Source organism: Rattus norvegicus, chromosome 5 (genome assembly GCF_036323735.1).
Source record: "Rattus norvegicus strain BN/NHsdMcwi chromosome 5, GRCr8, whole genome shotgun sequence".
NCBI lineage: Eukaryota > Metazoa > Chordata > Mammalia > Rodentia > Muridae > Rattus > Rattus norvegicus.
In genome coordinates, this window is record NC_086023.1 from 17369147 (window position 1) to 17396403 (window position 27257).

General features: G+C 39.3%; 1 protein-coding gene across 9 annotated transcripts in view; it reads right to left on the minus strand.

Annotated features, from left to right (window-relative positions):
* Window positions 1-236: 236 nt before the first annotated feature.
* The window catches only part of St18 (ST18 C2H2C-type zinc finger transcription factor), a 331712-nt gene continuing 304691 nt past the window's right edge, over window positions 237-27257 (minus strand). For 8 of the 9 annotated variants that reach the window (XM_017593173.3, XM_039109332.1, XM_063287207.1 and 5 more), the window contains 8 exons: window positions 27049-27117; window positions 25108-25170; window positions 24920-25000; window positions 16486-16707; window positions 13058-13146; window positions 7170-7273; window positions 5154-5297; window positions 237-2701 (listed from right to left, as the gene is read on the minus strand). In XM_017593173.3, the coding sequence (XP_017448662.1) occupies window positions 2561-2701; window positions 5154-5297; window positions 7170-7273; window positions 13058-13146; window positions 16486-16707; window positions 24920-25000; window positions 25108-25170; window positions 27049-27117 (913 nt within the window). In that variant the 3' untranslated portion in view covers window positions 237-2560. 9 annotated transcript variants of the gene reach the window in all.

The following is a 27257-nucleotide window of genomic DNA, read 5'->3' on the forward strand; positions in this document are numbered from 1 at the left end:
GCTGTTCATTAGACCTGGACAGAATTAGTTCTAGCGAAGGCAAAGGCACACCCCATTTTGGAGATCTGTTCTACACCAAGTTGCTGAACAACCATCGAATGGCAAAGAATCCTCTCAATCGGGGGTAGAAGTGTTCTGCTGTAACTGTTCTGTGTTGGAGGTTTTCTATGGTATCAAGAGCTGGGGGTCATGGGCATGGAGACATCTGTCTTGATAAAGTAAATATCACAGCAAAATTCATTATCAATTTTTATTTCCTACCATACACCGAATGTACAGCACTGAACACAATTTTGTTGCATTGATGTAAGAAATATTAATCATTTGGAGAAACAGTATACAAACAAACTACTTCAAATAAAAATGCATACATCGCTGCCTTTGTTTCTGTTTACAAAAGACCCAATTTACAGTATCAATCATTAACATTAGTTGAAAAGAAAATAATTCAGTACATGTTACAAAACACAAGTACCAAGGAGGCAAATAAATATGGACACACTTCATAAAACTATGTGAACACAAATAAATTAACTGAAGCTATGTAAATTATAGTAATAAATATGTAGAATTGTAAGAGATCTCTTTAAATAAAATATATAACAAACTTGTTAAAATATTTAGCAAAGTAAACTTCTGTCTTTGTAATAAGTGAGCCCATTTGTGTGCTTCTTTGAAGTATTGTGTAGCAAAATGTTCAAAGACATACTTTAATAGGAAACTTTGTGTCCCACTTATAGTAGACACTACTCCTGGTAGCTGCTTATTTTAAAATTGAGCTTTAAATAAACACCTTTCCTACCTAAGAACAGACATCTCATTTTCACTAAACTAAGATTCGAGAGTTCAAATGAACCCCAAGCCAAAGATAAGCGCCACTTGATGCATAACAATATCCACATGTCCATGAGAGTGGGGTGACTGTGCCACTTTTCATGGGTCTGAGCAAGTAACAGTAGTAACAGTGAATTCAAGCCTGTGAATGCCATCACACTAGATCTAAATATTCATGAGGCTAATCAAAAATAAACACTTTTATTATAGCACAGAAAATTAAGCCCACACTAAAGTTCATGTGTACTTTTACATAGAGGCACATCTGCACATGAAATGTGTGTGCACACCAAAAAGGCAGTTTAGCTGGTTGTCTATACCTTTTCCTTAAAAAAAATAAATATAAAAAAACTTTTGAAACAATGCTTAACTACTTTACAATCCCTGAAATAGACATTGCCTTTACTACAGCACCTTCTGAACTCTGACCCCATTGAGATTGTAGGTTGAATTTCATGTGTGGATAAGTGTGCATATACGTGTGTGGACTGTGCTGGTGTGTGTGTGTGTGTGTGTGTGTGTGTGTGTGTGTGTGTGTGTGTGTGTGTGTGTATGTGCAGCATATGTTGTGTCACTTGTAGTTCAAGAGTTTGATTAAATTGAAAACTGTCTTATTTCCTAGGGAAACAAAGATCAATGCTGCCAATGTTCAAGGTAACCACTCAGGTTGGAATAACATTTTTTTCAGGCCTTCTGTTTTCCATTTTTTTTCCAGTTAACCCAGTAAGATAAATGCTATTTCAGGGGATATGGTATCTACAAAATTTCCATTTGGATGTGTCTGTATTTGTAAGTACAAATCTACACCAATATTGTCACTTGTATATTGTACTAATGTGTAGCAGGAAAGGCCTGGCTGGTCACATCAAAGCTTATTTCTCATCTTGGGAAAGGGTTGCCAACTAGCCAATGTTACTTGAAAAACAAAAAGACAAATTGGACTCACTTAAAATGTATAAATGTATGCTTTAAACAGTCCAAATAAATAATTCAGATTAATTAAATCGGTGCAGCCATGTGGAATACTATGCTGACTACTTTATTTAATTATTGCTATCAAGTTCTGAGTGCACTGTTAGCTAACATCCTGTGCTTTTGAATGCTGATTTCCCACTAGTGGGCGCCATTTATCTTCATAATCCTTCACAGCTCACATTACCAAAAATCACTTATAAAAACAAAACCAGTAAAGGGGAAATGGAAGTGCACAGTAGAAACCAAGCTTGACCATAGTGTAGTCCTGACACTGGGATTTCCCTTACACATTTTTTGTTTTGTTTTTCTCGTTTAAACCCAGAAAGATATTTGATTTGAGAACAGCATTTCTATTTAAATCCTATTAGAAGATAAATTAATAAACACACCTGTAAAAATATGGTAGACTTCAAAATGCAGATAAAAGATAAAAAAACTCTTTGATTAGTAATAAATAAAATATAAAATGTCACATTTATTTTTACATATATTTTACAAAATAAAGAGTGCAATGAAGAAAGAAAAGAAAAAGATATGAAAATAAATGAGATCTAATAATTGACTGCATTGCTTTTAATCCAAAGAGTTTATCATAGTTTTTCTTTCTTTTTTATGTCAACTGGGGAAAAATTAGTGCAATGTTGCAATTATAAACGCAGGGGACAGCCTCCAGGCTCCAGGGGTATTGGTCTCCTGCGGATCTGTGGGAGTTCATGGCTGTAGTGACCTCCGTTTCCTGCATACTGTTGTCCTACACATGGATACCTTTCACTGCCTGCTTGATGCTTTCCAGTAGAGCTTTGCATTCTGGGGAATAGTCCCGTTCCAGATTGCTGTACATGTCTGTGAGAGTATTTACATATGCTTCAAAATTCTGCTCATTGATAGGACCCTGATGGAAACAAAGCACACAGAAACCAATCACAGAGGTTCAGCTTTCCCAAGGATGATCAGGAGGATGAATGTTGCCAACTTACATAAGTAGGAAGACAAGGGTATGTAGGACTGTGGCAGTTTGGGATAGGATATAAAAATGTGTGTGTATGGTTTATCTGTTCACTCTTAATTCACGGCATTAGTGGAATGTGATTGTATAGTATTGGGGATCAATCTGGAGCCATTAACAAATGAATCCAGCTGCTGAGCTAGAGGTCTCTAAACTGCATGTCTTGTCTTGAGAAGAGTCTGGGCTTCATTTGCACTTGCTCAGTACAAAACAAGCTGTCTGGGGCAAGAATGCTCAGAGGATGAAGATTTGCTTTTGCCAAGTGGTTCTTTAACAGTCCTTGGCTGGAATGGCAGGGATTATAAATTTAAGCCAGTAGTTCACTAATAGTTGTGATAGAGATTTTTCTACTATGGCAGCTCAGTTCATTTTGCCTTCTCTGTTTCTTTAGGGAGAGTATCAGTGTTAGAAGGGCCAGACTTTTTTAACTTTACCCTTGGGCGTATTTTGGCATCTTCTCTGCCTAATGTAATGGTTTAATTAATTAATTAATTAATTTGTTTTGATATTTTGAGACAGAGTCTCAATTTTTAATCTTGGCTGGCCGGAAACTCTTTATGTAGATGAGTCTGATCTTCAATGTCCAAAGATCTACCTGCTTCTGTCTCCCAAATGCTAGGATTAAAGGGGAGTCCTATGATGCTGGGACAGATAGGCAGACAGGTAGACAGACAGACACAATGTATAAAGATGCTTTATATATGTTTATCTGTGCATTACATATGTACTTTGTGATTGTGGAGGCCAGAAGAGGGTGTCAGATATATTGGAATTGGAATAACAGCCCTGAGTTGCCTCATGGGTTTTGGAAATTGAACCTGGGTCCCTTGGAAGGGCAACCAGTGCTCTTAATTGCTGAGCTATCTCTCCAGCCCTGTAGTATGTTTTATAATGGGTACATACTAGCTGCGTGTAAACAGAATGCACAAGAGGGAGGGAATGCATGACAAAAGGGAATACTCCTCTGCCATGTAGGGTGCCTCCACATTCCCACCTTTTTGAAAACCCATGGCAAATTACTTATTTACTGCAAAAGGTACTTGGAAAGAAGGACTTAAAAATGAGTAAATAGCTATGGCGTACGGAAAATGACTACTATTAGTACCATTTAGAAAGTCAGCTTTTAGATCCGCAGATGATTTTGTGTGTCCAGCACAGGTCAGGTCTGGAGTATGCGCACTAGCTAGTTGCGATTGTTCCCTTTCAGTTTCTGTCTCTGCTGTGCATGTGTTTCTTATAATAACATGCAAGTGGACAAAGAATCTGGTGGCAGAGTGCATAAAGACTACATTAGGAAGTTTATTGTCCCACAGCCTCCTGACGCAGGCCAGCTATGACTCTTGACCAGTGATGGAAGGTGAGTCATGCCTTTCTCCGCTGTGGTTGGGAATCTAAGTGTTCGGGGACTAGGGAGCTTTTGTGTGATCAGCCCACAGTCACTGCTACAGCGCCTTGCATGGCTCTTGGATGATAGTTAGGTACAATTATCTGTGTCAGTAATTGCTGTGGCACTGACAAAGAAGAAAATCCTAAGAAACATACATTTGAAGAAGAAAAATAGGAAAAAGAAAGATGATAATACCCAATAATCATAAACTAAAGTTATTATTTTTTTTTGGTGGGGGAGACATGTCAAAACCATTTAGGATTGAGTGAGGTAAAGACTTTGTGTTAGCAAGTTGGATAAATTGAGAATTTTAGTATTTTAAATAAAACTCAACTATATTTTTATTACTTTTCTGTTGCTTTAAGCCCTCTTATGTGCTAACTAGTAATTTTGGTGTAAGTATATAGGCTCTGAGGAAATTAACAGCATCAGCAAAATAGTTTCCTGCAAATGTACCTCCATCTCCAAAGATTGATTTATATTTGCAAAAATGTAGAATAAACATTTTGTGCATTCTAAATAGTTGCATACTTATGAATAAGGACTAAGGGATACGGCATAAAGGATAGGAGATAAGGATGCATTCTATGTTTCCTGAAAAGTTGAATATTACAATGAGCTTATTGGGAATGTTATAGTTCCTGAGTTGAGTAGATAGTGCTGAGGGATGTAGAGAATCATCTGTTTGGAAACATATTTTCAGTGAGTGAGCTCTGGCATCCAGCTTTCATACAACTTTATAAAATAGCTTCAAGTAAACCTTCATCCTTAAAGAGTCCTGGCCTTTTGGAATGTCACTGGCCTTAAATCATCTGAATATGAGTATCTAACATGTTTTCAGATGGCGAAATCATTGAGTATGAGAACGAATCGGGGGTAGGTGACTGCTGACACAGCCACAAAGACAATGAGGTAGATGATGGGGCAGCAGAGCCTTGCTCTTGGTCTTACCATCTGTGGAAGCTGGATGTCAGCAAGACTGGAGATGAGAGCCTGGCTAAGCCCTGCCAGCTCCTTCAGTAGACTCTCGTTGCTCTGCTCTATAAGCTTGTTCTCCTCCTCTATGGTCTTCAAGTTGCTCTCCATAGATGTTATCTAGAGCAGAAGCAGTGACATGAGAAGCAGAGATAGAGGCTTATAAAAAGTGTCTGGGGGAAACCTGAGGCTAGATATAGATGCCAGGGGATGCTTCCATCCCAAACTTCAGCCCAGCCTTTGTGCTGTAAGTGTTGGATTCACACCTGCAGATTTGTACTTTTGACACAGACTTTTCCATGAATTGAAGGTATAACTTCTGTACATGGTTTAAAGTCAATATGCCCCAGATTAAATCTGCTATTTTCCCAGTTCTTGCTCCAGTACCAGGTCTCTTTTTTACAGTGATTGACAACCTGAATGTTGCCCAGATTCAAGGTTCTTGTCCTTGCACTTCAAGTTCACTAAGAACTTCTCGTAAAATATGCAGGATGAGGCTCCTATCCACCTATGTTTTGGCCATCTAGACCCAGCCATTTGGTGTGATGCTATCACTTCTCACAGGTGACCTTGTGTCACCTTTGCTCTGCACAGTCTCTCGTTGGTCCTCATTGATACACCACCAAATTTAGACTTTTCCAGGTCATGTTAGAACTTACATCAAGGATGACTGAATTACTCTTAAAGCCCAAACTCTTCAGAGGCTCCTCTTTTCATCAAAGTAAATGCCAAGGCCATCAACCTCAACTAGGTTACTCTACATGAACAGCCCTGTGTCATCTCTGATACCCTTTTGTAATTTGCCCCATTCAGCTGTATTACCTCCAGACATATTTCTCTATTGCTTAAATCTCTACATTTCTTATGATTATGGGTTTGCTCTAGTCTGTCCAAAACAGTCTTCCTCATCACAGTTGGCTATCTCCTTCACGTCTACACCATTGCTGACACATTTCATTTTTCTTGAGGCCCAGTCATCCTACTTAATATTAAATCCCCCTTTCTTATGGCATCAGATTACACACACACACACACACACACACACACACACACACACACACACACACACACACAATATACTGTTTGGCTTCCCCACTGAGATCAAGATCCATGAAGAAGAGGCTGTGTGTTCCTCACTAATGGTTTTAAGGGGAGCCTCATGCTTTCCAAATGGAAACATCAAGCTCTTCCTGAGGATTTCTGTGGCATTCAGAAGATGAGATGAAGAAACTAATCAGAGGAGCTAAACTGCTTAGGTGAGGACTGCAGAGAGCAATGGGAAGAAGCCTTCACTTTAGGAGTAAGGAAGGAGGGCAAATGGGAGAAGCAGCATGAAAGACCCTGTGCTCTCTGCTTGGTTTCCTTTTCCCACTTTTAACTTCTTGCAATCGGTTATTGTTTTGCTTTTTGAGATACTGCGGATTGAACCCAGAGTCTTGCAATGGATAGGCAAGCAGTCTACCACCAAGCTACTTCCACAATAACAGAATTTGTGTTAGCATCTTAAAAATCCTAGATTGAATGAACTTTTATTTCCCAGTGGTCTAGATTTAGAGATTCCTTGGAGTTTTTATATAAAATATTGTATAAGATCTGCTTTTAGCATAAACATCACTGTTCTAGAAGAATTATATTTTAAAAGTTTAATGTCACATTTGCATTTTTACTAAAACTAAGGACTCTATCTTTTTTACACAGTTCTCTACAAAGCACTGCATACTCTACTGGAGTCTGTAGAGCCATCTGCTTTATTTGCTCATGAATGGGGATTCTAAGCCAGGTAAAGGAGTAGCTCTTGCTGCTGCTGCTGCTGCTAAGTCAATAGCCACAGGCATGAGCCACTCATTCAAGATTTACAATAAGTGCCTGACAGAGGAACACAGTTTTCTATGGTGTTAGCAATGCTTCAGATGCAAGAATCGGGAAGGTCAATGTTTTGAACCCACTAGAGATCATAATCACTTTAGAAATGACTAATTAGTGGTTTTTAACCTGGGTCTGAAGTTTCATCATATCTGCTTCAATTTTAAGGTTGGATTCATTCAGTTCCTTTATTTCTTCATCCAGATGCCTAATTTCTTCATCACCCTCAATACCTGTGAAGAGTCAACAGATCACATTGAAAACAGAAGACAAGTGCATCGGCAGGTTAATTTATGTTTAAATATGAGACCTTAGTTTAGATTTTTTAACCCAGACTATATTAGGATTCTGAAAAAAAGAAAGTAGTTTTGGAATTTAATGCTAAGAAAATAGAGTGGAAAAGTACCAGCTTTCAGGTGGCTCCACTGTGCCCCACAAGACCCAGTGAACCCTCATTACAGACCTTACAGCATGTCCCATTGTACTCTAAAATGAAAATAACTTGGCAAAAATTAAATGAACTAACAGTGTTCAAATTCATGCAATGTCTTATACAGACACTGCAAGGACAGTGAGGTCACAAGGAATGCCCAGCAATTAAATATCTGTTTAGTTGAGGTGACCCTTAGGAGCCATGCCTAGAGGGAGAACTGCGGTGCCCAGCAGATGATGTGGAGACCAGAAACACAGAATAGATTTCTATGCATGCTCTTGTCAAGGCAGTACATGTAATTTAGGAGAAAGAATACTGTTTGAGTGTTGCTCTTGCATTTGGTCAGTTACTAATCTTTGGACTTTAATTTCTGTGAAAAATGCATAGCATCTATGTGTGAGAATAATTTAAATCAAATGTAGACCCTGAAATAGTGTCCAGTGAACAGGTGTTAGTTTCCACCATTGTACAGTGAGTGGGAATACATTTGACACATGTGAAAGTCTGGGAAAGGTAGAAGAGTGCCATAGCCTGGTCTGCAGTTGATCTCCCCAGTCTGGAGAAATGGGTCTATACTATACTGACAACAGAGAGGAATGAGTGCAACCTGCTGCATACTAGTTCAAGAGAATTTTATAGGAGCATTTTCAATTATTTTACCAGGACTAAGCTACTGTAGTGAATTTCTGAGCGAATAGTCCATAACCTGTTGTGATGGCTCAGGCATGTCCCCTAAAAGCTTATGCTATCAAAACTTAATTTCTGATGTCATATTTAATGGCTGGAGCATGATCCTTAAGGAGTGATTGGGATTAGGTGGAGTCATGAGTAGGGTCCCTGTGGTGACATCAGTAACTCTTTATGAAGAGAGAATGGAACAAGCACATTTATTCCATATGATACCCTCCACTATGCTGTCAGGCACCAGAGCAGGCCTCTCCCTTACCAGATACCCAACAGATGCTGGTGACATGTTCTTGGTCTTCCCATCCTCCCAAACCAGGAGCCTAGTAGATTTCTGTTCTGTACAAATTACCTATATCAAACATTCTTTATAACAACTGAAGACGCAGTAAGGTATCTACTGAAGGTAAAGGTTCATTCACGTTCTCTGTGACCCAGCAATTTCATTCCCAAGTGCATGCCTAAGACAGGAAGGTGCACATGGCATGCACTCACAATATGTGCACAGCTGGACTTCACAAAAGCCTGATGCTGAAACAAGCCAGACACTTCCCCACTGCCAATAATGATGTGGATGACTCTTGTAAAAGATATTTATTTTTAACTGTGTGTGTGTGCGCGCATGCGCATGCGTGCGCATGCCAGGGAGAAAAAAAGAAAACGTGCAACAGACTGATAGACTGATTTCACACTGGATTCTGACACTCAATAGAAAAGAAGACAACCAAGATATTTCTAGATAAGTCTGAATAGGAAGCAACAGTTTGACACAGCTGCACAGTAGAGAGTGGACAGGCACAAAGGCCCATACTAATGTAACTGTGATGCCCCCTGGGAAGAGGACCATGATACCTAGGAAACTCTGCTGAGTTTCTAAGCATCACACATCTGTAGGGAGATCAGTTTTCTCTCAGGAGATAACAGATGGTGGCTAGGGAAGAAGGAATTCTCAGAGATATGCATTTGAGTACTGTCAGCACTTGGCAGTTCTGCGATTGAGCAAGTGAAAAGTCCCCTTGCTACGTTTTTCTGACACAGCGTTTTTCCTTTCTATAATCTTACTTCAAGTATGTTTTCAAATAATGGTAAGGTGACACAGGCAAAAAGTATGAAGAGTTTTGAAGTATTTTGCAGAAGCTGAGTATTGTAAGGCCCCTCACTGGAGAATATTCTCACTGTGACTTCAAAACTGAGAAGGCACATAATTGAGACATGGGCAATTGATATGAACAAGATGAGCGTCCCAGTGAGAGAACAGAAAGCACGAGGATGCAGGTAGAGAAGTGGGTTTACCCAGCCATGTAAGCAGGTACACTACAGGAATGGGTCATGGGACCTCATGGGATCTGAAGTAGGATCCACAGAATGATTTTAAGGAAGAAAGTTGCTGAGATGTCTCTCCCTCTATCCGTATTCTCCGTTAGCCTTCCAGCCTCCCTCCCTCCCTCCCTTCCTCCTTCCCTCCCTCCCTCCCTGTCTTGCTCCCTCCCTTCCTCTCTCTTTTCACAAAGTGTTAGACATCAAATGTACGGCCCTGTACACTCAGCACAAGTGCTACCCTGCTGAGCTGCATCTTCAACAATCTGGCTGACCTTAAAAAATACATCTGGGTTTTTGTGGAGAAGCAACAGATGGTGAGACAGAGCAGAAGCTAGAAGATGCAGAATGATTATTCCTGGAGTTGTGATTAGGTGTTAGTCCGCAATACATGACCATGTGATAAGAAGTAAGGGAAAGAGATGGATTCAAAATGTAATGTGCAGGCAGAATTTGCTAGACGTATGACACATTGGAATAAATGAGAAGGAAGAAGCTATGGTGAATTTTGCTATAACAGGTGGTATAGTTATAATGGGACACCTTCACCATAGGAAGGAATAGGGACCAGACATTTGCAGTAGGATAATTAAACGTTCAATTTTGGCTATGTTCTGGAATGCTTTTGAGAAGTACTTCTAAGTGAGAAATTGGTAATGGGATTCAGTTAAGGTTATGTTTCCCTGATATTCACTGTTAATGAAGATGGCTGCTATAGTTTGGTTCTTGTCTGAAGTCCAAGGGCCCATGAGTTAAGGCATAGTCTCTAGGTTAATGCTCTGGGGAGGTTGTGTAGATGTTAGGAGGTGAGACCCTTTAGGAGGACTTTAGGTATTTGGAGGCTTTAAAGGGGTTACAAAATACTAGCCATATCTTTCCTGGCTTCATGGTTATAAAGCGAGTGGCTTTGCTCTAGCACATTTTGTTACCATGATATGCTGCCTCATCAGTGGTCATGCCTGGGACCTCCAAAGTTGTGAGCCCACCCAAATCTCAGTTCTTTTAACCTCAGGATTTCAAGTCATTTAAAATCACATTGGAAAGCCAACAAGGGCACAGCTACTTAGTCAATGGTGTGTGATGGGAAGACTCCCAATAACAATGGTTCCTTCAGCTTATTGGTGGGGAAGTATGACCATGGGAAGAGAGCTTTAAAAAGGTGATTGGGTGAGAAACATGACTCAGTAAGTATTAAGTGCTTGTTGAGGAAGCCAGACAACCTGAGTTTGACTCCTAGAGTCCACATAAAAAATAAGATGCCACAGCACCCAGAATAGCAATATTCCTATGGAGGGTTGATGGGTTGAGACAACTTACTTGGAGTATGCAGGACAGTAGAATTAACAAGAGGGGAGAACTGACTCATAAACTTCCATAGATTTGAAAGAGAGTAAGGAGGGTATGTGAAGGGTTTCAAGGGAGGAAAGAGGAGGGAGGCATATACATATACAAATGATAAATAAATCAACTATTCTGACAGGGCCTGCTATTAATCTGGCTCTCTATAATTCTCATCAAATTAATAAATGAAGGGGCTAATATATTATCAATTCTGAGATGTGGGAGGTATTTTAGCAGCATTGTTAAATTTGGTCTGTATCTTTGTACTTTTTTTAGTAAGTATTACTTAGTGACTTCCAGTGAGATATTGAACCTCTCCAAACAGAGACAGAACAACCTCCTTTCCTCCAGTGGACCTCATTCCCATAAAGTGAGGCTGACAGGGGGACTCATATCTTGAATTTCACTTTGAACTATCAAGCAGTAATTCATATGCCTCATGAGACAATCTCTCCTTCTTTCACTCTACAGATGGGAAACTAAATATCTGAGCTGGAATTCAATCATGTTTCTCTGCACCAGAGCAATGTCTTATAATCTTACTCAAGGCCTCTGTTATCTATGATGTGCCTTCCTCATGTTCAACTTTAGATGGAATATATTCAAGAGAAATTTCCAGAAATAGCTCCTAAAACTTGGATTTATAGTAAGTTGCTATAATTGTTCTATTTCATTATTTGTTGATAATCTATTACTGTGACTAATTTATAAATTAAACTGCAGCACAGGTCTGTACATATATGGCTAATACTATCTGTGGTTTAGAAACCACTGGCGGCTTAGAAATTGTGGGAGAGGGGGCAGGATTTGTAATGTCACCTCTACTCACAGATGACTAATGTGTTTTTGGGAACATAATGAAATGCATGCCAATGGTGCTCTTGTAAGTTCATTGTTGGTAGAATGTCAGACTAGCTTGGTATTGCTATAGATCAAAGAAAATATACAAATACTCTATTATATATTTATTCGGTGAGGTTTGTGCACTTTACCCCATATATATAAAACACATACACATAGGGCTAAGGTGATATATAGATAAAAACACATTAAAGTGTCCTAATTTCACTGATGGAGACATACTGGAGGAATGAGATACTTCTAAGAAACAGCCAGAGTTCTAGGCAAAGCTCAGCTGCTTAGCGTCTGGGTGCTAGAAACAGTGGAGGTAGCTGGTCTGTCCCTAACATCTAGGGGCTTAACCTTTGACTTTCTGAAGGTCTTAGCAGTGGGCAGCCTGGGAATGGAGAAGCACCTACAGGATGTTGTAGGTAATCCAGTTGAAGTACTTCCTAAGTAGGAAGTAATAGGCGGCTCAAGAGAGCTTTTCTTTCCAGACATCTCCCATTTAAAATCCAATATTTGCATTAAAATAAGCAAAAGACTTTCAGAAAAGAAATGTGAGAACAATTAAAGTTCCTCAGCTTGAGCACAGCAGGAGAGTGAACACTCAACAAGCAAGAGGCCTGGGCTTCCCTCCCCTGCAGCAAAAATGAAAAGAAAATGGTTGTGGTTCAGCTCTAATCACCTACCAAAGACAACATCATATATTATTCAGAAGCACAGTACTGCTTTGCCATGGTGTGTTTAATGCTTTAGGAAGATCTTTGAGGGGAAAGGAGTAAGGCTGAGAGAACTTGAAACAATGCTGAATGAAACATTTGAAAACTATTCAAGGACCAAAATAACAATGGGAGCCTCCTAGGGAACTCAGAATTAACACATCCTCATACTGACAGGAAACTGACACTAAGGACTAGGTAGAGACACAGATATAGATACAGATACTAGGGCACCAAGAGTCACCGTAAAACATCTGTCTTTAAACAGAAAACAATTAAAGGTTAAAATACCAATGCCAGAAATTGTGTTTATTGAAAATTTATGGGCAATATACACTGGAAACACATATGAATGAACACAGACATGCACATGTACACACATGTACATGCAGGTACATATGCTCCTGGGAGAAAAACTGTCATTGAAAAGACTGAAGGACACGATTAGTGTGTCTTTGAACTTATCTCTGTGCCATTTCATACCTTTTCTTGCAGGAAAGCCTTATTGAATAGTAGAGGAGACATGGAGGATAATTTCAGAGATAGGTTATGGTTTTGGCTTAAAGCTAAGGAAACTTTCTTCTTCACCACTGAAAAGTATGCTTTAATACAGTGTATACTTTTGTTTAAAGAGGTCAGTGGGATCCAGTGCCTCGACCTTGATTGAGATGGTGACTTACCCCCAGTTGCTTTGAGCTTGATGGTCATTAGTTCCTCAGAGACCTTGACTTTTTTGATAGCTTGTGCATTAAGAGGGCATCCGGATAAGCTGCGAGAAGAGGATTTATACCCATGTGGGAAATGGATGTCATTTTTCATTAAATGATTTTTTTGCTACTTATTCTTGATACATATATATATATATATATATATATATATATACATATATATAAAATCTAAAGGTTCTCAAGTAATGTAAAGTATTTTGCATTTTTCTCTTAAATCAAAGTACAGGTTTTTGCTGCTGACACAAATGGTATCATTCATTTGGCAAAATACTGGTCTTGAACACTCATGAATGTGTGGTCGGTGGTATAGACTTTACTTTCTGTAGGTATAAAACTGTCCACAAAGGTCATGAACAAAGACAGTTGTTACCTGGCCAAAGTCCACATAAAACATTCCAGAGTCTAGTTCTTCCTGTTTTCATGCAAAGAACAGTCTGATCTTTATATAATGACTCAGTTTTAATTATAGTCAGCAACAAATTCCCTCTCACTACAGAAGATTCAGTCTGCTTATGGAAAGTGTCTACATTTTTCTTCAACTGTTAAAATATTATTTTTCATTTTAAAAATCTCTCCACTGAAATGGGAATAAAAGCAGCTATCGCAGGTGCAGCCAGGGCAAGGAGATCTATTATCTGTTCAGGTGCACATGACCCTGCCCATTGAATCACTGCTCTCTGACGCAAGCTTCTTTCCTTTAATGTCACTTGATTATTTAAATAGCACCAGTGTGATAATGACAACCCTGAACAAAACATGTTTTCCATTTTTTATTAACAAATAATTTTCTTGTTCTAAGAAGTCATTAATTCTTTTATGGTTTTGTTATATCTTTGTAGAAACCATTTTCAGATTAAAACAAAAATGAGAACAATCAACCATTTAAAGTATTTTTCCCCCACAGAAATGTGGTTTCAATTCATCTATAAAACAATCATTTCAAGCTGAAGTTCAAGATGCTATGCCAAGTGGAAGGAAGGTTTTCTGGACTAAAGTCCTTAATAAATGTGAGCCATTGCATGCTTTAAGAATAAGGAAACTATTCAACATTAATATTCTAGGAAGTATAGAAACTAATACAAAACTTTAATGGTCATATATAATAGGTAACATTATAAAAGTGTTATATGGTTTGGTCATCTTTGATAAGTGATAAATTATTTATGAAGGAAAAGACAATGAGAGGCACAACTTGAGGTCAAAACTACTTTGGAGCCTCATTCTGACATTCATGGCCTACATAAGATTCATGAAGACTATTTCTTTCTCTGTTGAGTGTATATGAGTTTGTCTTCTTTTATTCTCACATGCTGTGGTCTTAGAAAATGGTTGTGAAGGTGATAAATACTTAATTGGTAAAGGGAAATGTTGAAGGTGTCCATTTTTTTAACAATGGACAGTATTTCATTTGAAACTCCCCATCTTCCCCCTTCTAATATCTGTTTTGCAATTTACACTCTATTTCTGGTAGATACTGTTTTAAAAACGCTAAGGAACCATCAGCCATCATCACACAGCTTAGAGACAGTATGTGCTGACATGAAAATGAGGCTTTGGAAGGTATAGGCCCGTGAGTGGGTCCTTGGAGCTCACTAGCCAATTAGCTTAGAATACTTGTTGACGTTTTTGGCCGGAAAAAGATCCTCTCTAAAACAGAAGATGGACAGTCCAGAGGAAAGACACCTGAGGTTGTCCTCTGATCTCTACATATGTGTGTAGATCACAGGTCACTCCAGGTATCTTTCCTCAGGCCTTCACAGACAAGTGCACACATGCATGTATCACTCTACCCCTATCTCCCATGATGGAAGTCCTTTATGGATCTGGAAGTGAAGTCTGGCAGGCCTGGGAGCAGGCCTATGGGCTGTGGACTCCATTGCAGAGAAACAAAACAAAAGCAAGCTAAACCATGAGTCATATCATTTCCATAAAATCAGCAATTCAGTTAAGGCATAGCAAAGAGGTGAGCTGTGTCTTTATTTCTTCTCATACTAGATTATGTATATTTAGGGTAGTGTGGCCACAGACTTGTTTGCCTTTTTAGAACAAAATGGTAGGTGACTCAACTTAGGCATATTTGGTTTGTGACTGCTGCTCCTAGATAGGAAATCATGATTTAAACATATTAAAACAAGGCATGCCACAGTGGACATGAGCTTGCACTGAAAGCCATCAAAATACATCATTTGGAAACAAAATTTCCCAAGCAGATTTCACTGACAACTTCAAAACAAGCAATCCCTGAAAAGATAATTTTCTGGCATAATGTTAAGGGTTTCCTCTGACCTCACAGAAAATTTCAAATTTCTCCATAAGCTCGTTTACTGGCACCTTGAAAGCGATCAATTCCTGTAGGGATTATTTTCTGGTAAAACTGTTTTGTCCCAGTTCTAAAATTGAAAAAGTTTCAAAATGTCCCAACTTGCTTAGTTAGTATACTGATCATAGGGAATCAACATTTCCATAAGACCGTAAGAAGTAGTCTAAAAGACTTAGAAGGGGTGGGACACTAACTGACTGGAGAAATATATCAAGATTTTTCTAGCCTTTTTTTCTTAAGGTGGAATGTGAGCCACATAGCTGGTCTAACATCATCCTTGTACAACAGAGGGTTCCACTGAGAGTCAGGGGTTCAGTGATGAGGGGGTGACATCATTGCAAAGCTCCAGGTCCATGTGCCCCACCAGCACCCACACATGCTGCTATCTATCCTTCAGGCTGCTGTGGGTGAATCACATCTTCCCAGAAACAAAACATGGCTGCACTGGCCTGCAATTGGGTGGATGCAAGCGAGGTAGGCTGACAGAAATGCATATGTGAAAGCTCACAGCTGCCTGAGGTAGTAGAGTGGATAGCAGCATTTGGAGCTGGAACGAAGCATTGAAAGACCCTGCCACTTAAAATTAGCAACATAAGCAATATTTTAGGATGAAAGAAACAAATGGAGTTTTTTTCTTTCTTCCTTTCTTTCTTTTTTAAAAATTCATTTATTTATTATGTATACCGTGTTCTGCCTGATATATGCCTGTACACCAGAAGAGGGCACCAAGATCACATTACAGATGATTGTGAACCACCATGTGGTTGCTGGGGATTGAACTCAGGACCTCTGGAAGAGCAGTCAGTGCTCTTAACACTGAGCCATCTCTCCAGCCCAGAAATGGAGTTTCTAGAGTACTTGAAGTCTGTGCAGTGTGTTTTCAGAAACAGAGAAAATGCATTTTTCATTCTTCAGACTAGTCAAATATCTATTTAGCAAGACTTGGCGTTATATATCTAAAGTGTTATAAATTAATATGTTGAGAGTTTTGACCTTTCCCCAAGTAACTCACAATACAAACAATCACAACAAGAACAGTGAGAGAGAAAAGAAGCATTACCTCCTGTGGGTGACAAAAACGTTGTTTACATGACCCAGACCATTGCATCCTGGCAAAGGACAGTGGGGAAGTTCTTGCTTGTTCAGTTTCCATGAGAGAGGGGTCCCATTGAGGGGATTCTCCTTCTGTCTCTTGGCAGCCAGAGGACAGCCAGAAGCTGTGCGGTGTGATGTGTATTTACCTGATATGTGACCTTGGCCGTCACATCCTATTACAGGACATCTGTGAAACACCATAGAACCATTATCAGGAAGTAACAGCTTCATACTACACAGAAGCAACAACAGCAGAGAGTTTCAAAGGACACCACCATGTGCTGGCTAATTTTATGTCAACTTGACACAGGCTATAGTCATTAGATAGGAGAGAACCTCAACTGAGAAAGGTGGTAGGTAAGCCTGGAGAGCATTTTCTTAATTAGTGATTGATGTGGGAGGAACCAGCTCAGTGTAGTAGGGCTGCCCTGGGCATGTGGTCCTGAGTTCTATAAGAATCCACAGAGAGCAAGCTAATAAGCAGCACCCATCCATTTCTTCAGATCCTGCCTCCAGGTTTCTGCCCTGTTTGAATTCCTGCACTGACTTCTTTCAATGATTGACCATGATCTGAAATGGTAAGCCCAATAAACCTTTTTCTCCCTAACTTGCTTTTGTTCTCGGTGTTTCACTGTAGTGAGAGAAAAAGCCTAAGACACACAACAACTAATGAAACAGCTTTGTGTTGGCAGTAAGAATCGGCAGGCTCTAGGCTGAGAAACTTCAATGTATCACCTCTTTTTTTTTTTAAAAAGTATATCAATATATTATAGAAATAATTGTAAAAGTAGATGTAACAAAATAGTTATAGAACTGGACATAATCAAATGTATTTAAAAGAAACCATCCACTATAATTTCATGTGCCATGGGGTGTAGACAGGTGTCCCATAGATAAGTCTATGTGCTTAGTATGTGCAGTTCCAGCCATGTGTGCTTCTGTGAGATTCAGTCACTCGCTTCTGAGCCTACCAGCCCAGCTGGGCACTTAGTTGACTGCACACAAATTCACAGATGAAGACTTGCTTCAGCAGAGGGCAATTATGTTAGTCTGCATATATCAATGACACTCCTAGACAGTTTGAGGCTGCCCATAAGAATCACACTTGAAATAAAGCCTGACACATTCATTAAATTAGGCTGGTTTGAACAAATTGCTATGATATAAACTGATGCTTATATCGTATCACATTTCTTCATCTTGGGTTAAAGACAATGATCTATTACAGGAAGTGAACTTAACTGCTTGAAACTAAGCCCACACAAGTTGATGCTACTCAGATGAAATGTCCTCCAAGAACACTGTACTATGCTCTCTCCTAAGTTGATAAATGTTTGGTGTTGGGCATCATTTTTTTTTAATGTTCACCACAAACTCTTTGGAAGAGAATGTTATTCCATTTTGCAGGCAGGGAAAAACGAGATTTATGTAAGAGCTTAACTTGCTTGCCACCCAGTTACTAAGAAATTTAGTCAATCTCTTACCCACCATTTTTTCTTTTCTTTACTTAAAATTGAAAATAGATTTAATATACAATGAATTTTGATTGATTATTATTCCCCTCCCCCAAGTCCTCCCATATTCTCCCCACTATCCTATGCACACAAACTTATACCCCTTCCTTCTCTTATTAGAATATAGATATGCATCAAAAATAATAATAAAATAAAATAGATAAAAATAAACCAGAGAACACCGCCGGAACCTGAAGGAACAGACAGGATAAACAGTTCTCTGCACCCAAATCCCGTGGGAAGGAGAGCTAAACCTTCAGAGAGGCAGACACGCCTGGGAAACCAGAAGAGACTGCACTCTGCACACATTACTGATTCCAGAGGAAAACACCAAACGCCATCTGGAACCCTGGTGCACTGAAGCTCCCGGAAACGGCGGTGCAGATCTTCCTGGTTGCTGCCGCCGCAGAGAGCTCGTGGGCACCACCCCACGAGCAAACTTGAGCCTTGGGACCACAGGTAAGACCAACATTTCTGCTGCAAGTGACCTGCAGTGACTCAAGAGACAGGCCCACAGGAACAGCTGAAGACCTGTAGAGAGGAAAAACTACACGCCCGAAAGCATAACACTCTGTCCCCATAACAGGCTGAAAGAAAATAGGAAAACAGGTCTAAGGCACTCCTGACACACAGGCTTATAGGACAGTCTAGCCACTGTCAGAAATAGCAGAACAAAGCAACACTAGAGATAATCTGATGGCGAGAGGCAAGCGCAGGAACCCAAGCAACAGAAACCAAGACTACATGGCACCATCGGAGCCCAATTCTCCCATCAAAACAAACATGGAATATCCAAACACACCAGAAAAGCAAGTTCTAGTTTCAAAATCATATTTGATCATGATGCTGGAGGACTTCAAGAAAGACGTGAAGAACTCCCTTAGGGAAACACAGGAAAACATTAATAAACAAGTAGAAGCCTACAGAGAGGAATCGCAAAAATCCCTGAAAGAATTCCAGGAAAACACAATCAAACAGTTGAAGGAATTTAAAATGGAAATAGAAGCAATCAAGAAAGAACACATGGAAACAACCCTGGATATAGAAAACCAAAAGAACAGACAAGGAGCTGTAGATATAAGCTTCACCAACAGAATACAAGAGATGGAAGAGAGAATCTCAGGAGCAGAAGATTCCATAGAAATCATTGACTCAACTGTCAAAGATAATGTAAAGCGGAAAACGCTACTGGTCCAAAACATACAGGAAATCCAGGACTCAATGAGAAGATCAAACCTAAGGATAATAGGTATAGAAGAGAGTGAAGACTCCCAGCTCAGAGGTCCAGTAAATATCTTCAACAAATCATAGAAGAAAACTTCCCTAACCTAAAAAAAGAGATACCCATAGGCATACAAGAAGCCTACAGAACTCCAAATAGATTGGACCAGAAAAGAAACACCTCCCGTCACATAATAGTCAAAACACCAAACGCACAAAATAAAGAAAGAATATTAACAGCAGTAAGGGAAAAAGGTCAAGTAACATATAAAGGCAGACCTATCAGAATCACACCAGACTTTTCTCCAGAAACTATGAAGGCCAGAAGATCCTGGACTGATGTCATACAGACCCTAAGAGAACACAAATGCCAGCCCAGGTTACTGTATCCTGCAAAACTCTCAATTAACATAGATGGAGAAACCAAGATATTCCATGACAAAACCAAATTTACACAATATTTTTCTACAAATCCAGCACTACAAAGGATAATAAATGGTAAAGCCCAACATAAGGAGGCAAGCTATACCCTAGAAGAAGCAAGAAACTAATCCTCTTGGCATCAAAACAATGAGAAGAAAAGCACACAAACATAACCTCACATCCAAATATGAATATAACAGGAAGCAATAATCACTATTCCTTAATATCTCTCAACAACAATGGCCTCAACTCCCCAATAAAAAGACATAGATTAACAAACTGGATATGCAACGAGGACCCTGCATTCTGCTGCCTACAGGAAACACACCTCAGAGACAAAGACAGACACTACCTCAGAGTGAAAGGCTGGAAAACAACTTTCCAAGCAAATGGTCGGAAGAAGCAAACTGGAGTAGCCATTCTAATATCAAATAAAATCAATTTTCAACTAAAAGTCATAAAAAATGATAAGGAAGGACACTTCATATTCATCAAAGGAAAAATCCACCAAGATGAACTCTCAATCCTAAATATCTATGCCCCAAATACAAGGGCACCTACATACGTAAAAGAAACCTTACTAAAGCTCAAAACACACATTGCACCTCACACAATAATAGTAGGATATTTCAATACCCCACTCTCATCAATGGACAGATCATGGAAACAGAAATTAAACAGAGACGTAGCAGACTAAGAGAAGTCATGAGCCAAATGGACTTAACAGATATTTATAGAACATTCTATCCTAAAGCAAAAGGATATAGCTTCTTCTCAGCTCCTCATGGTACTTTCTCCAAAATTGACCATATAATTGGTCAAAAAACGGGCCTCAACAGGTACAGAAAGATAGAAATAATCCCATGCGTGCTATCGGACCACCACGGCCTAAAATTGGTCTTCAATAACAATAAGGGAAGAATGCCCACATATACGTGGAAATTGAACAATGCTCTACTCAATGATAACCTGGTCAAGGAAGAAATAAAGAAAGAAATTAAAAACTTTTTAGAATTTAATGAAAATGAAGGTACAATATACCCAAACTTATGGGACACAATGAAAGCTGTGCTAAGAGGAAAACTCATAGCGCTGAGTGCCTGCAGAAAGGAACAGGAAAGAGCATATGTCAGCAGCTTGACAGCACACCTAAAAGCTCTAGAACAAAAAGAAGCAAATACACACACGAGGAGTAGAAGGCGGGAAATAATCAAACTCAGAGCGGAAATCAAACAAGTAGAAACAAAAAGGACCATAGAAAGAATCAACAGAACCAAAAGTTGGTTCTTTGAGAAAATCAACAAGATAGATAAACCCTTAGGCAGACTAACGAGAGGACACAGAGAGTGCATCCAAATTAACAAAATCAGAAATGAAAAGGGAGACATAACAACAGATTCAGAGGAAATTCAAAAAATCATCAGATCTTACTATAAAAGCCTATATTCAACAAAACTTGAAAATCTGCAGAAAAATGGACAATTTCCTAGACAGATACCAGGTAAAGAAGTTAAATCAGGAACAGATAAACCAGTTAAACAACCCCACAACTCCTAAGGAAATAGAAGCACTCATTAAAGGTCTCCCAACCAAAAAGAGCCCAGGTCCAAACGGGTTTAGTGCAGAATTCTATCAGACCTTCATAGAAGATCTCATACCAATACTATCCAAACTATTCCACAAAATTGAAACAGATGGATCACTACCGAATTCCTTCTATGAAGCCACAATTACTCTTATACCTAAACCACACAAAGACCCAACAAAGAAAGAGAACTTCAGACCAATTTCCCTTATGAATATTGACACAAAAGTACTCAATAAAATTCTGGCAAACTGAATCCAAGAGCATATCAAAACAATCATCCACCATGATCAAGTAGGCTTCATCCCAGGCATGCAGGGATGGTTTAATATACAGAAAACCATCAACGTGATCCATTATATAAACAAACTGAAAGAACAAAACCATCATTTCATTAGATGCTGAGAAAGCATTTGACAAAATTCAACACCCCTTCATGATAAAAGTCCTGGAAAGAATAGGAATTCAAGGCCCATACCTAAACATAGTAAAAGCCATATACAGCAAACCAGTTGCTAACATTAAACTAAATAGAGCGAAACTTGAAGCAATCCCACTAAAATCAGGGACTAGACAAGGCTGCCCACTCTCTCCCTACTTATTCAATATAGTTCTTGAAGTTCTAGCCAGAGCAATCAGACAACAAAAGGAGGTCAAGGGGATACAGATCAGAAAAGAAGAAGTCAAAATATCACTATTTGCAGATGATATGATAGTATATTTAAGTGATCCCAAAAGTTCCACCAGAGAACTACTAAAGCTGATAAACAACTTCAGCAAAGTGGCTGGGTATAAAATTAACTCAAATAAATCAGTAGCCTCCCTCTACACAAAAGAGAAACAAGCCGAGAAAGAAATTAGGGAAACGACACCCTTCACAATTGACCCAAATAATATAAAGTACCTCGGTGTGACTTTAACCAAGCAAGTAAAAGATTTGTACAATAAGAACTTCAAGACACTGAAGAAAGAAATTGAAGAAGACCTCAGAAGATGGAAAGATCTCCCATGCTCATGGATTGGCAGGATTAATATAGTAAAAATGGCCATTTTACCAAAAGTGATCTACAGATTCGATGCAATCCCCATCAAAATACCAATCCAATTTTTCAAAGGGTTAGACAGAACAATTTGCAAATTCATCTGGAATAACAAAAAACCAAGGATAGCTAAAACTATCCTCAGCAATAAAAGGACTTCAGGGGGAATCACTATCCCTGAACTCAAGCAGTATTACAGAGCAATAGTGATAAAAACTGCATGGTATTGGTACAGAGACAGACAGATAGACCAATGGAATAGAATTGAAGACCCAGAAATGAACCCACACACCTATGGTCACTTGATTTTTGACAAAGGAGCCAAAGCCATCCAATGGAAAAAAAGATAGCATTTTCAGCAAATGGTGCTGTTTCAACTGGAGGTCAACATGTAGAAGAATGCAGATCGATCCATGCTTATCACCCTGTACAAAGCTTAAGTCCAAGTGGATCAAGGACCTCCACATCAAACCAGACACACTAAAACTAACAGAAGAAAAACTAGGGAAGCATCTGGAACACATGGGCACTGGAAAAAATTTACTGAACAAAACACCAATGGCTTATGCTCTAAGATCAAGAATCGACAAATGGGATCTCATAAAACTGCAAAGCTTCTGTAAGGCAAAGGATACTGTGGTTAGGACAAAACGGCAACCAACAGATTGTGAAAAGATCTTTACCAATCCTACAACAGATAGAGGCCTTATATCCAAAATATACAAAGAACTCAAGAAGTTAGACCACAGGGAGGCAAATAACCCTATTAAAAAATGGGGTTCAGAGCTAAACAAAGAATTCATAGCTGAGGAATGCCGAATGGCTGAGAAACACCTAAAGAAATGTTCAACATCTTTAATCATAGGGGAAATGCAAATCAAAAGAACCCTGAGATTTCACCTCACACCAGTGAGAATGGCTAAGATCAAAAACTCAGGTGACAGCAAATGCTGGCGAGGATGCGGAGAAAGAGGAACACTCCTCCATTGTTGGTGGGGTTGCAGACTGGTACAGCCATTCTGGAAATCAGTCTGGAGGTTCCTCAGAAAATTGGACATTGAACTGCCTGAGGATCCAGCTATACCTCTCTTGGGCATATACCCAAAAGATGCCCCAACATATAAAAAAGACACGTGCTCCACTATGTTCATAGCAGCCTTATTTATAATAGCCAGAAGCTGGAAAGAACCCAGATGCCCTTCAACAGAGGAATGGATACAGAAAATGTGGTACATCTACTCAATGGAATATTACTCAGCTATCAAAAACAATGACTTTATGAAATTCGTAGGCAAATGGTTGGAACTGGAAAATATCATCCTGAGTGAGCTAACCCAATCACAGAAAGACATACATGGTATGCACTCATTGATAAGTGGCTATTAGCCCAAATGCTTGAATTACCCTAGATGCCTAGAACAAATGAAACTCAAGACGGATGATCAAAATGTGAATGCTTCACTCCTTCTTTAAAAGGGGAATAAGAATACCCTTGGCAGGGAAGGGAGAGGCAAAGATTAAAACAGAGACTGAAGGAACACCCATTCAGAGCCTGCCCCACATGTGGCCCATACATGTACAGCCACACATATAGAGAAGATGGATGAAGCAAAGAAGTGCAGGCCGACAGGAACCGGATGTAGATCGCTCCTGAGAGACACAGCCAGAATACAGCAAATACAGAGGCAAATGCCAGCAGCAAACCACTGAACTGAGAATAGGACCCCCGTTGAAGGAATTAGAGAAAGAACTGGAAGAGCTTGAAGGGGCTCGAGTCCCCATATGTACAACAATGCCAAGCAACCAGAGCTTCCAGGGACTAAGCCACTACCTAAAGACTATACATGGACTGACCCTGGACTCTGACCTCATAGGTAGCAATGAATATCCTAGTAAGAGCACCAGTGGAAGGGGAAGCCCTGGGTCCTTCTAAGACTGAACCTCCAGTGAACTAGTCTATGGGGGGAGGGCGGCAATGGGGGGAGGGTGGGGAGGGGAACACCCATAAGGAAGGTGAGGGGTTAGGGGGATGTTTGCCCGGAAACCGGGAAAGGGAATAACACTCGAAATATATATAAGAAATACTCAAGTTAATAAAAAAAAAAAAGGAAAAAAAAAAGAAATGAATCTTAACATCACTGTTGTTAGAATATCAACGTACTCTGGTTAGAAATGGTTAAAAGCCTTGGTAAAATGAGAACATGCTACAAAATATGTAGACATTCTCATAGTTGAAAAGAAAAGTTATCTCTGCCCATAGCTATCCTGAAAAAAAAATAAACCAGAATTGGAAAAAAAAAACAAAGAAAAGCTCAAGAAACATATAGACACCAAGAGAAATAACATAATAAAACAACTTCTACATGCTGCTTTCCTTTAACTCAGATAAACAAGGGATAAATTTCTCTCACTTCTGCATTGTTAAAGAAGCGTAGACATGCTGTTATGAATGAGAAAACAGTTTTGAACTTATGAGCAGTTTGAATCTTTAGTCAGAAATCCTGACTCTTAGTGATTTATCTCCTCCAGGATTTGATGTATACTCAGTGACATCCCGAGGCTCCTCCAAGTTAGACAGGATACAGCCCACCCCAGTTCTTTGTCAGTTGTACTTACCTAAGCTCAGAGTCTTCTTTTTCTTCCTTTGTTGGGGTCATTTTGATGCCACCTTTCCTTGCACGAGGGCAACCAGACAAGCTAAAAGGAATAACCAAAAACAGTACAAGACCCTGTGATTATGAGATTATGACTGGGTATCATTGCCAACACATTAGTTCCCTTTTGAGAAATGGGGATAGTCTTACCTTCTATGGGAGGCATAGTTTCCAGTCACGTGACCAGAACCATCACAACCCGGGGTTGGACACCTACAAAACACAGGAACACAGTGGGGTGCCTGGTTATGGAAGAGATGGGCATCATGACACGTGTAAATTAAAGAGGCTGAGCTGGACTCTTTCGGTTTAAGCAATTGGCTTTCAGTTAAGGACCCATGTTGAAAACTCATACTTAATCTATAAAGCTGCTACGTGACTTCTGGTTGACAATATACTGCTATTTATTGTACAATCACTTCTTGAGACAAGGTATCACTATGCAGCGCTGGCTAGTCTGGAACTGTGTAGATCAAGCTGGCCTTGTACTCACAGACATTTGTCCTGGAAAAAGGGCCTGTGCTACCATGGCCGACAGATGTTTTGATATCATAGAATGCCTTGACTAAGACACAAAGTAGGGAGTACTTTTTTTTTTCAGTTAAATTTTAGCAAACATCCAATGAGTCAGAGAAACAGGCATTGTAACTTTAATCAATAACACACAGAAACGTATTATCTATCATTAGACATGCTTGTTTTTCACCTTTTCTAGTAAGTTTAGAGTTACTTTTAAATCATGTATACATGCTTGTCTCTGTGCAAGCCTGTGGAGTTGAGTGGAGGGCTGCTGCAGAGGCCAGGAAAGGCTGCTGGAATCAGAGTCACATGTGGTATGAGCTGCCTCACATGGGTGTGGGGAATTGAACCGAGTCTTCTGCGGGAACAGCAGAAACTGTAATTGCTAAGCCATCTCTTTATTAACATTTTCTTTTAGTGCTTCAGTAGCGTATCCATCTTATATATGACACACACATGTTTATGTGCTTTCTATTACATCATGAAGTATTTTTTAGGAATTTTTTTCTTGAGTATATAAACAAGAGATTAGTGAAAGATATTTTTTTCTTGAATGGACAAAACAGATAAATTATTTATTAGGCTGCATGAAACATCTAGTAATTCACATTGAGATAGACCTTCTCAATCTACATGCTTCCAATATCTTTATGTGTTTTTGTCACATGAAATTTAGAGAAAGTTCGTGAAGTGATAGCTATCATTGAGATGTGACAATGGAAAATTTAGACCAAGGATGAGGATATGTTGTACCTTACATTTCAATCTTTTAATTACTAACCCCCCCAAAAACTCTATTTTTTTAAAAAAAATGTCAGTCAATATTCAAGACTGTATTTTGACACAATAAATTTTACTTTACCATCTGAAAATGGGAGAAATATTTGCATATTTCCAAATTCTTATTATTTTTGGATTAAAAAACTTCGGATTTTTATGTTGCTCATTATTAAGCCTTTAAGATGTCCTATAGTGTGAAATTATTGCATAATAACTATAAATATACTTATATAACACATCGGAATATATAACATGTCAGGAATATAAAACATCAATAACTAGACATTACTATACATGTAACCTAGAGGAGACCTTGTAGACAAAGTAGAACTGAGCCCAAATGATGCTTAACAAAGTGAAAGGCAGGTGGGAGACTTTATTTTTGGTTGTGAGCCTAGCCTTTAACGGCTGAGCCATCTCTCCAGCCCATGGTGGGAGACTTTAAATCCTCATGATTTCTTCAAACTGATGGTGAATGTTTGCTACACCTTCATTAGTCTGGTTTAGTAAATACGTTCTGAAACCAACAGCAGAACGATTGTGTTTTTATGCCGTTTGTTACAAATCACTATAAAACATAAGCACCACCCCCTTTCCTCCAATCCCGGCAAGTCAGTCTGGGAGGGATATACAGGTTCAGGTTCAGTCCTTTCAAAGTTTTCACACATGTTTTTTCCTGCTACTCAGTCAGGTACAAGTGTATTTTCTCTTTACAAGGCAACATGGGCACTGAACAGTGAGGGTTCCACCAGGGTGAAGGAGGGCACAGAGGTCATGCCTCCCAGCACTTACTTAAGCTCTTGAGAGTTGGCAGCCATGAGGGACTTCAGAGTCTTATCTGCTAGAGGACATCCAGAGACACTACAGAGGGAAGAGGAAGAAAAGTCCAGCACTGACATCGACAGATCTGATGCACAGTATGTCCTGCATTTGTGATTTACATTAAGTTATGGGTGACCAGGAATGGAAAAGAATTAACTGGGATTGAATCTCATTTTACT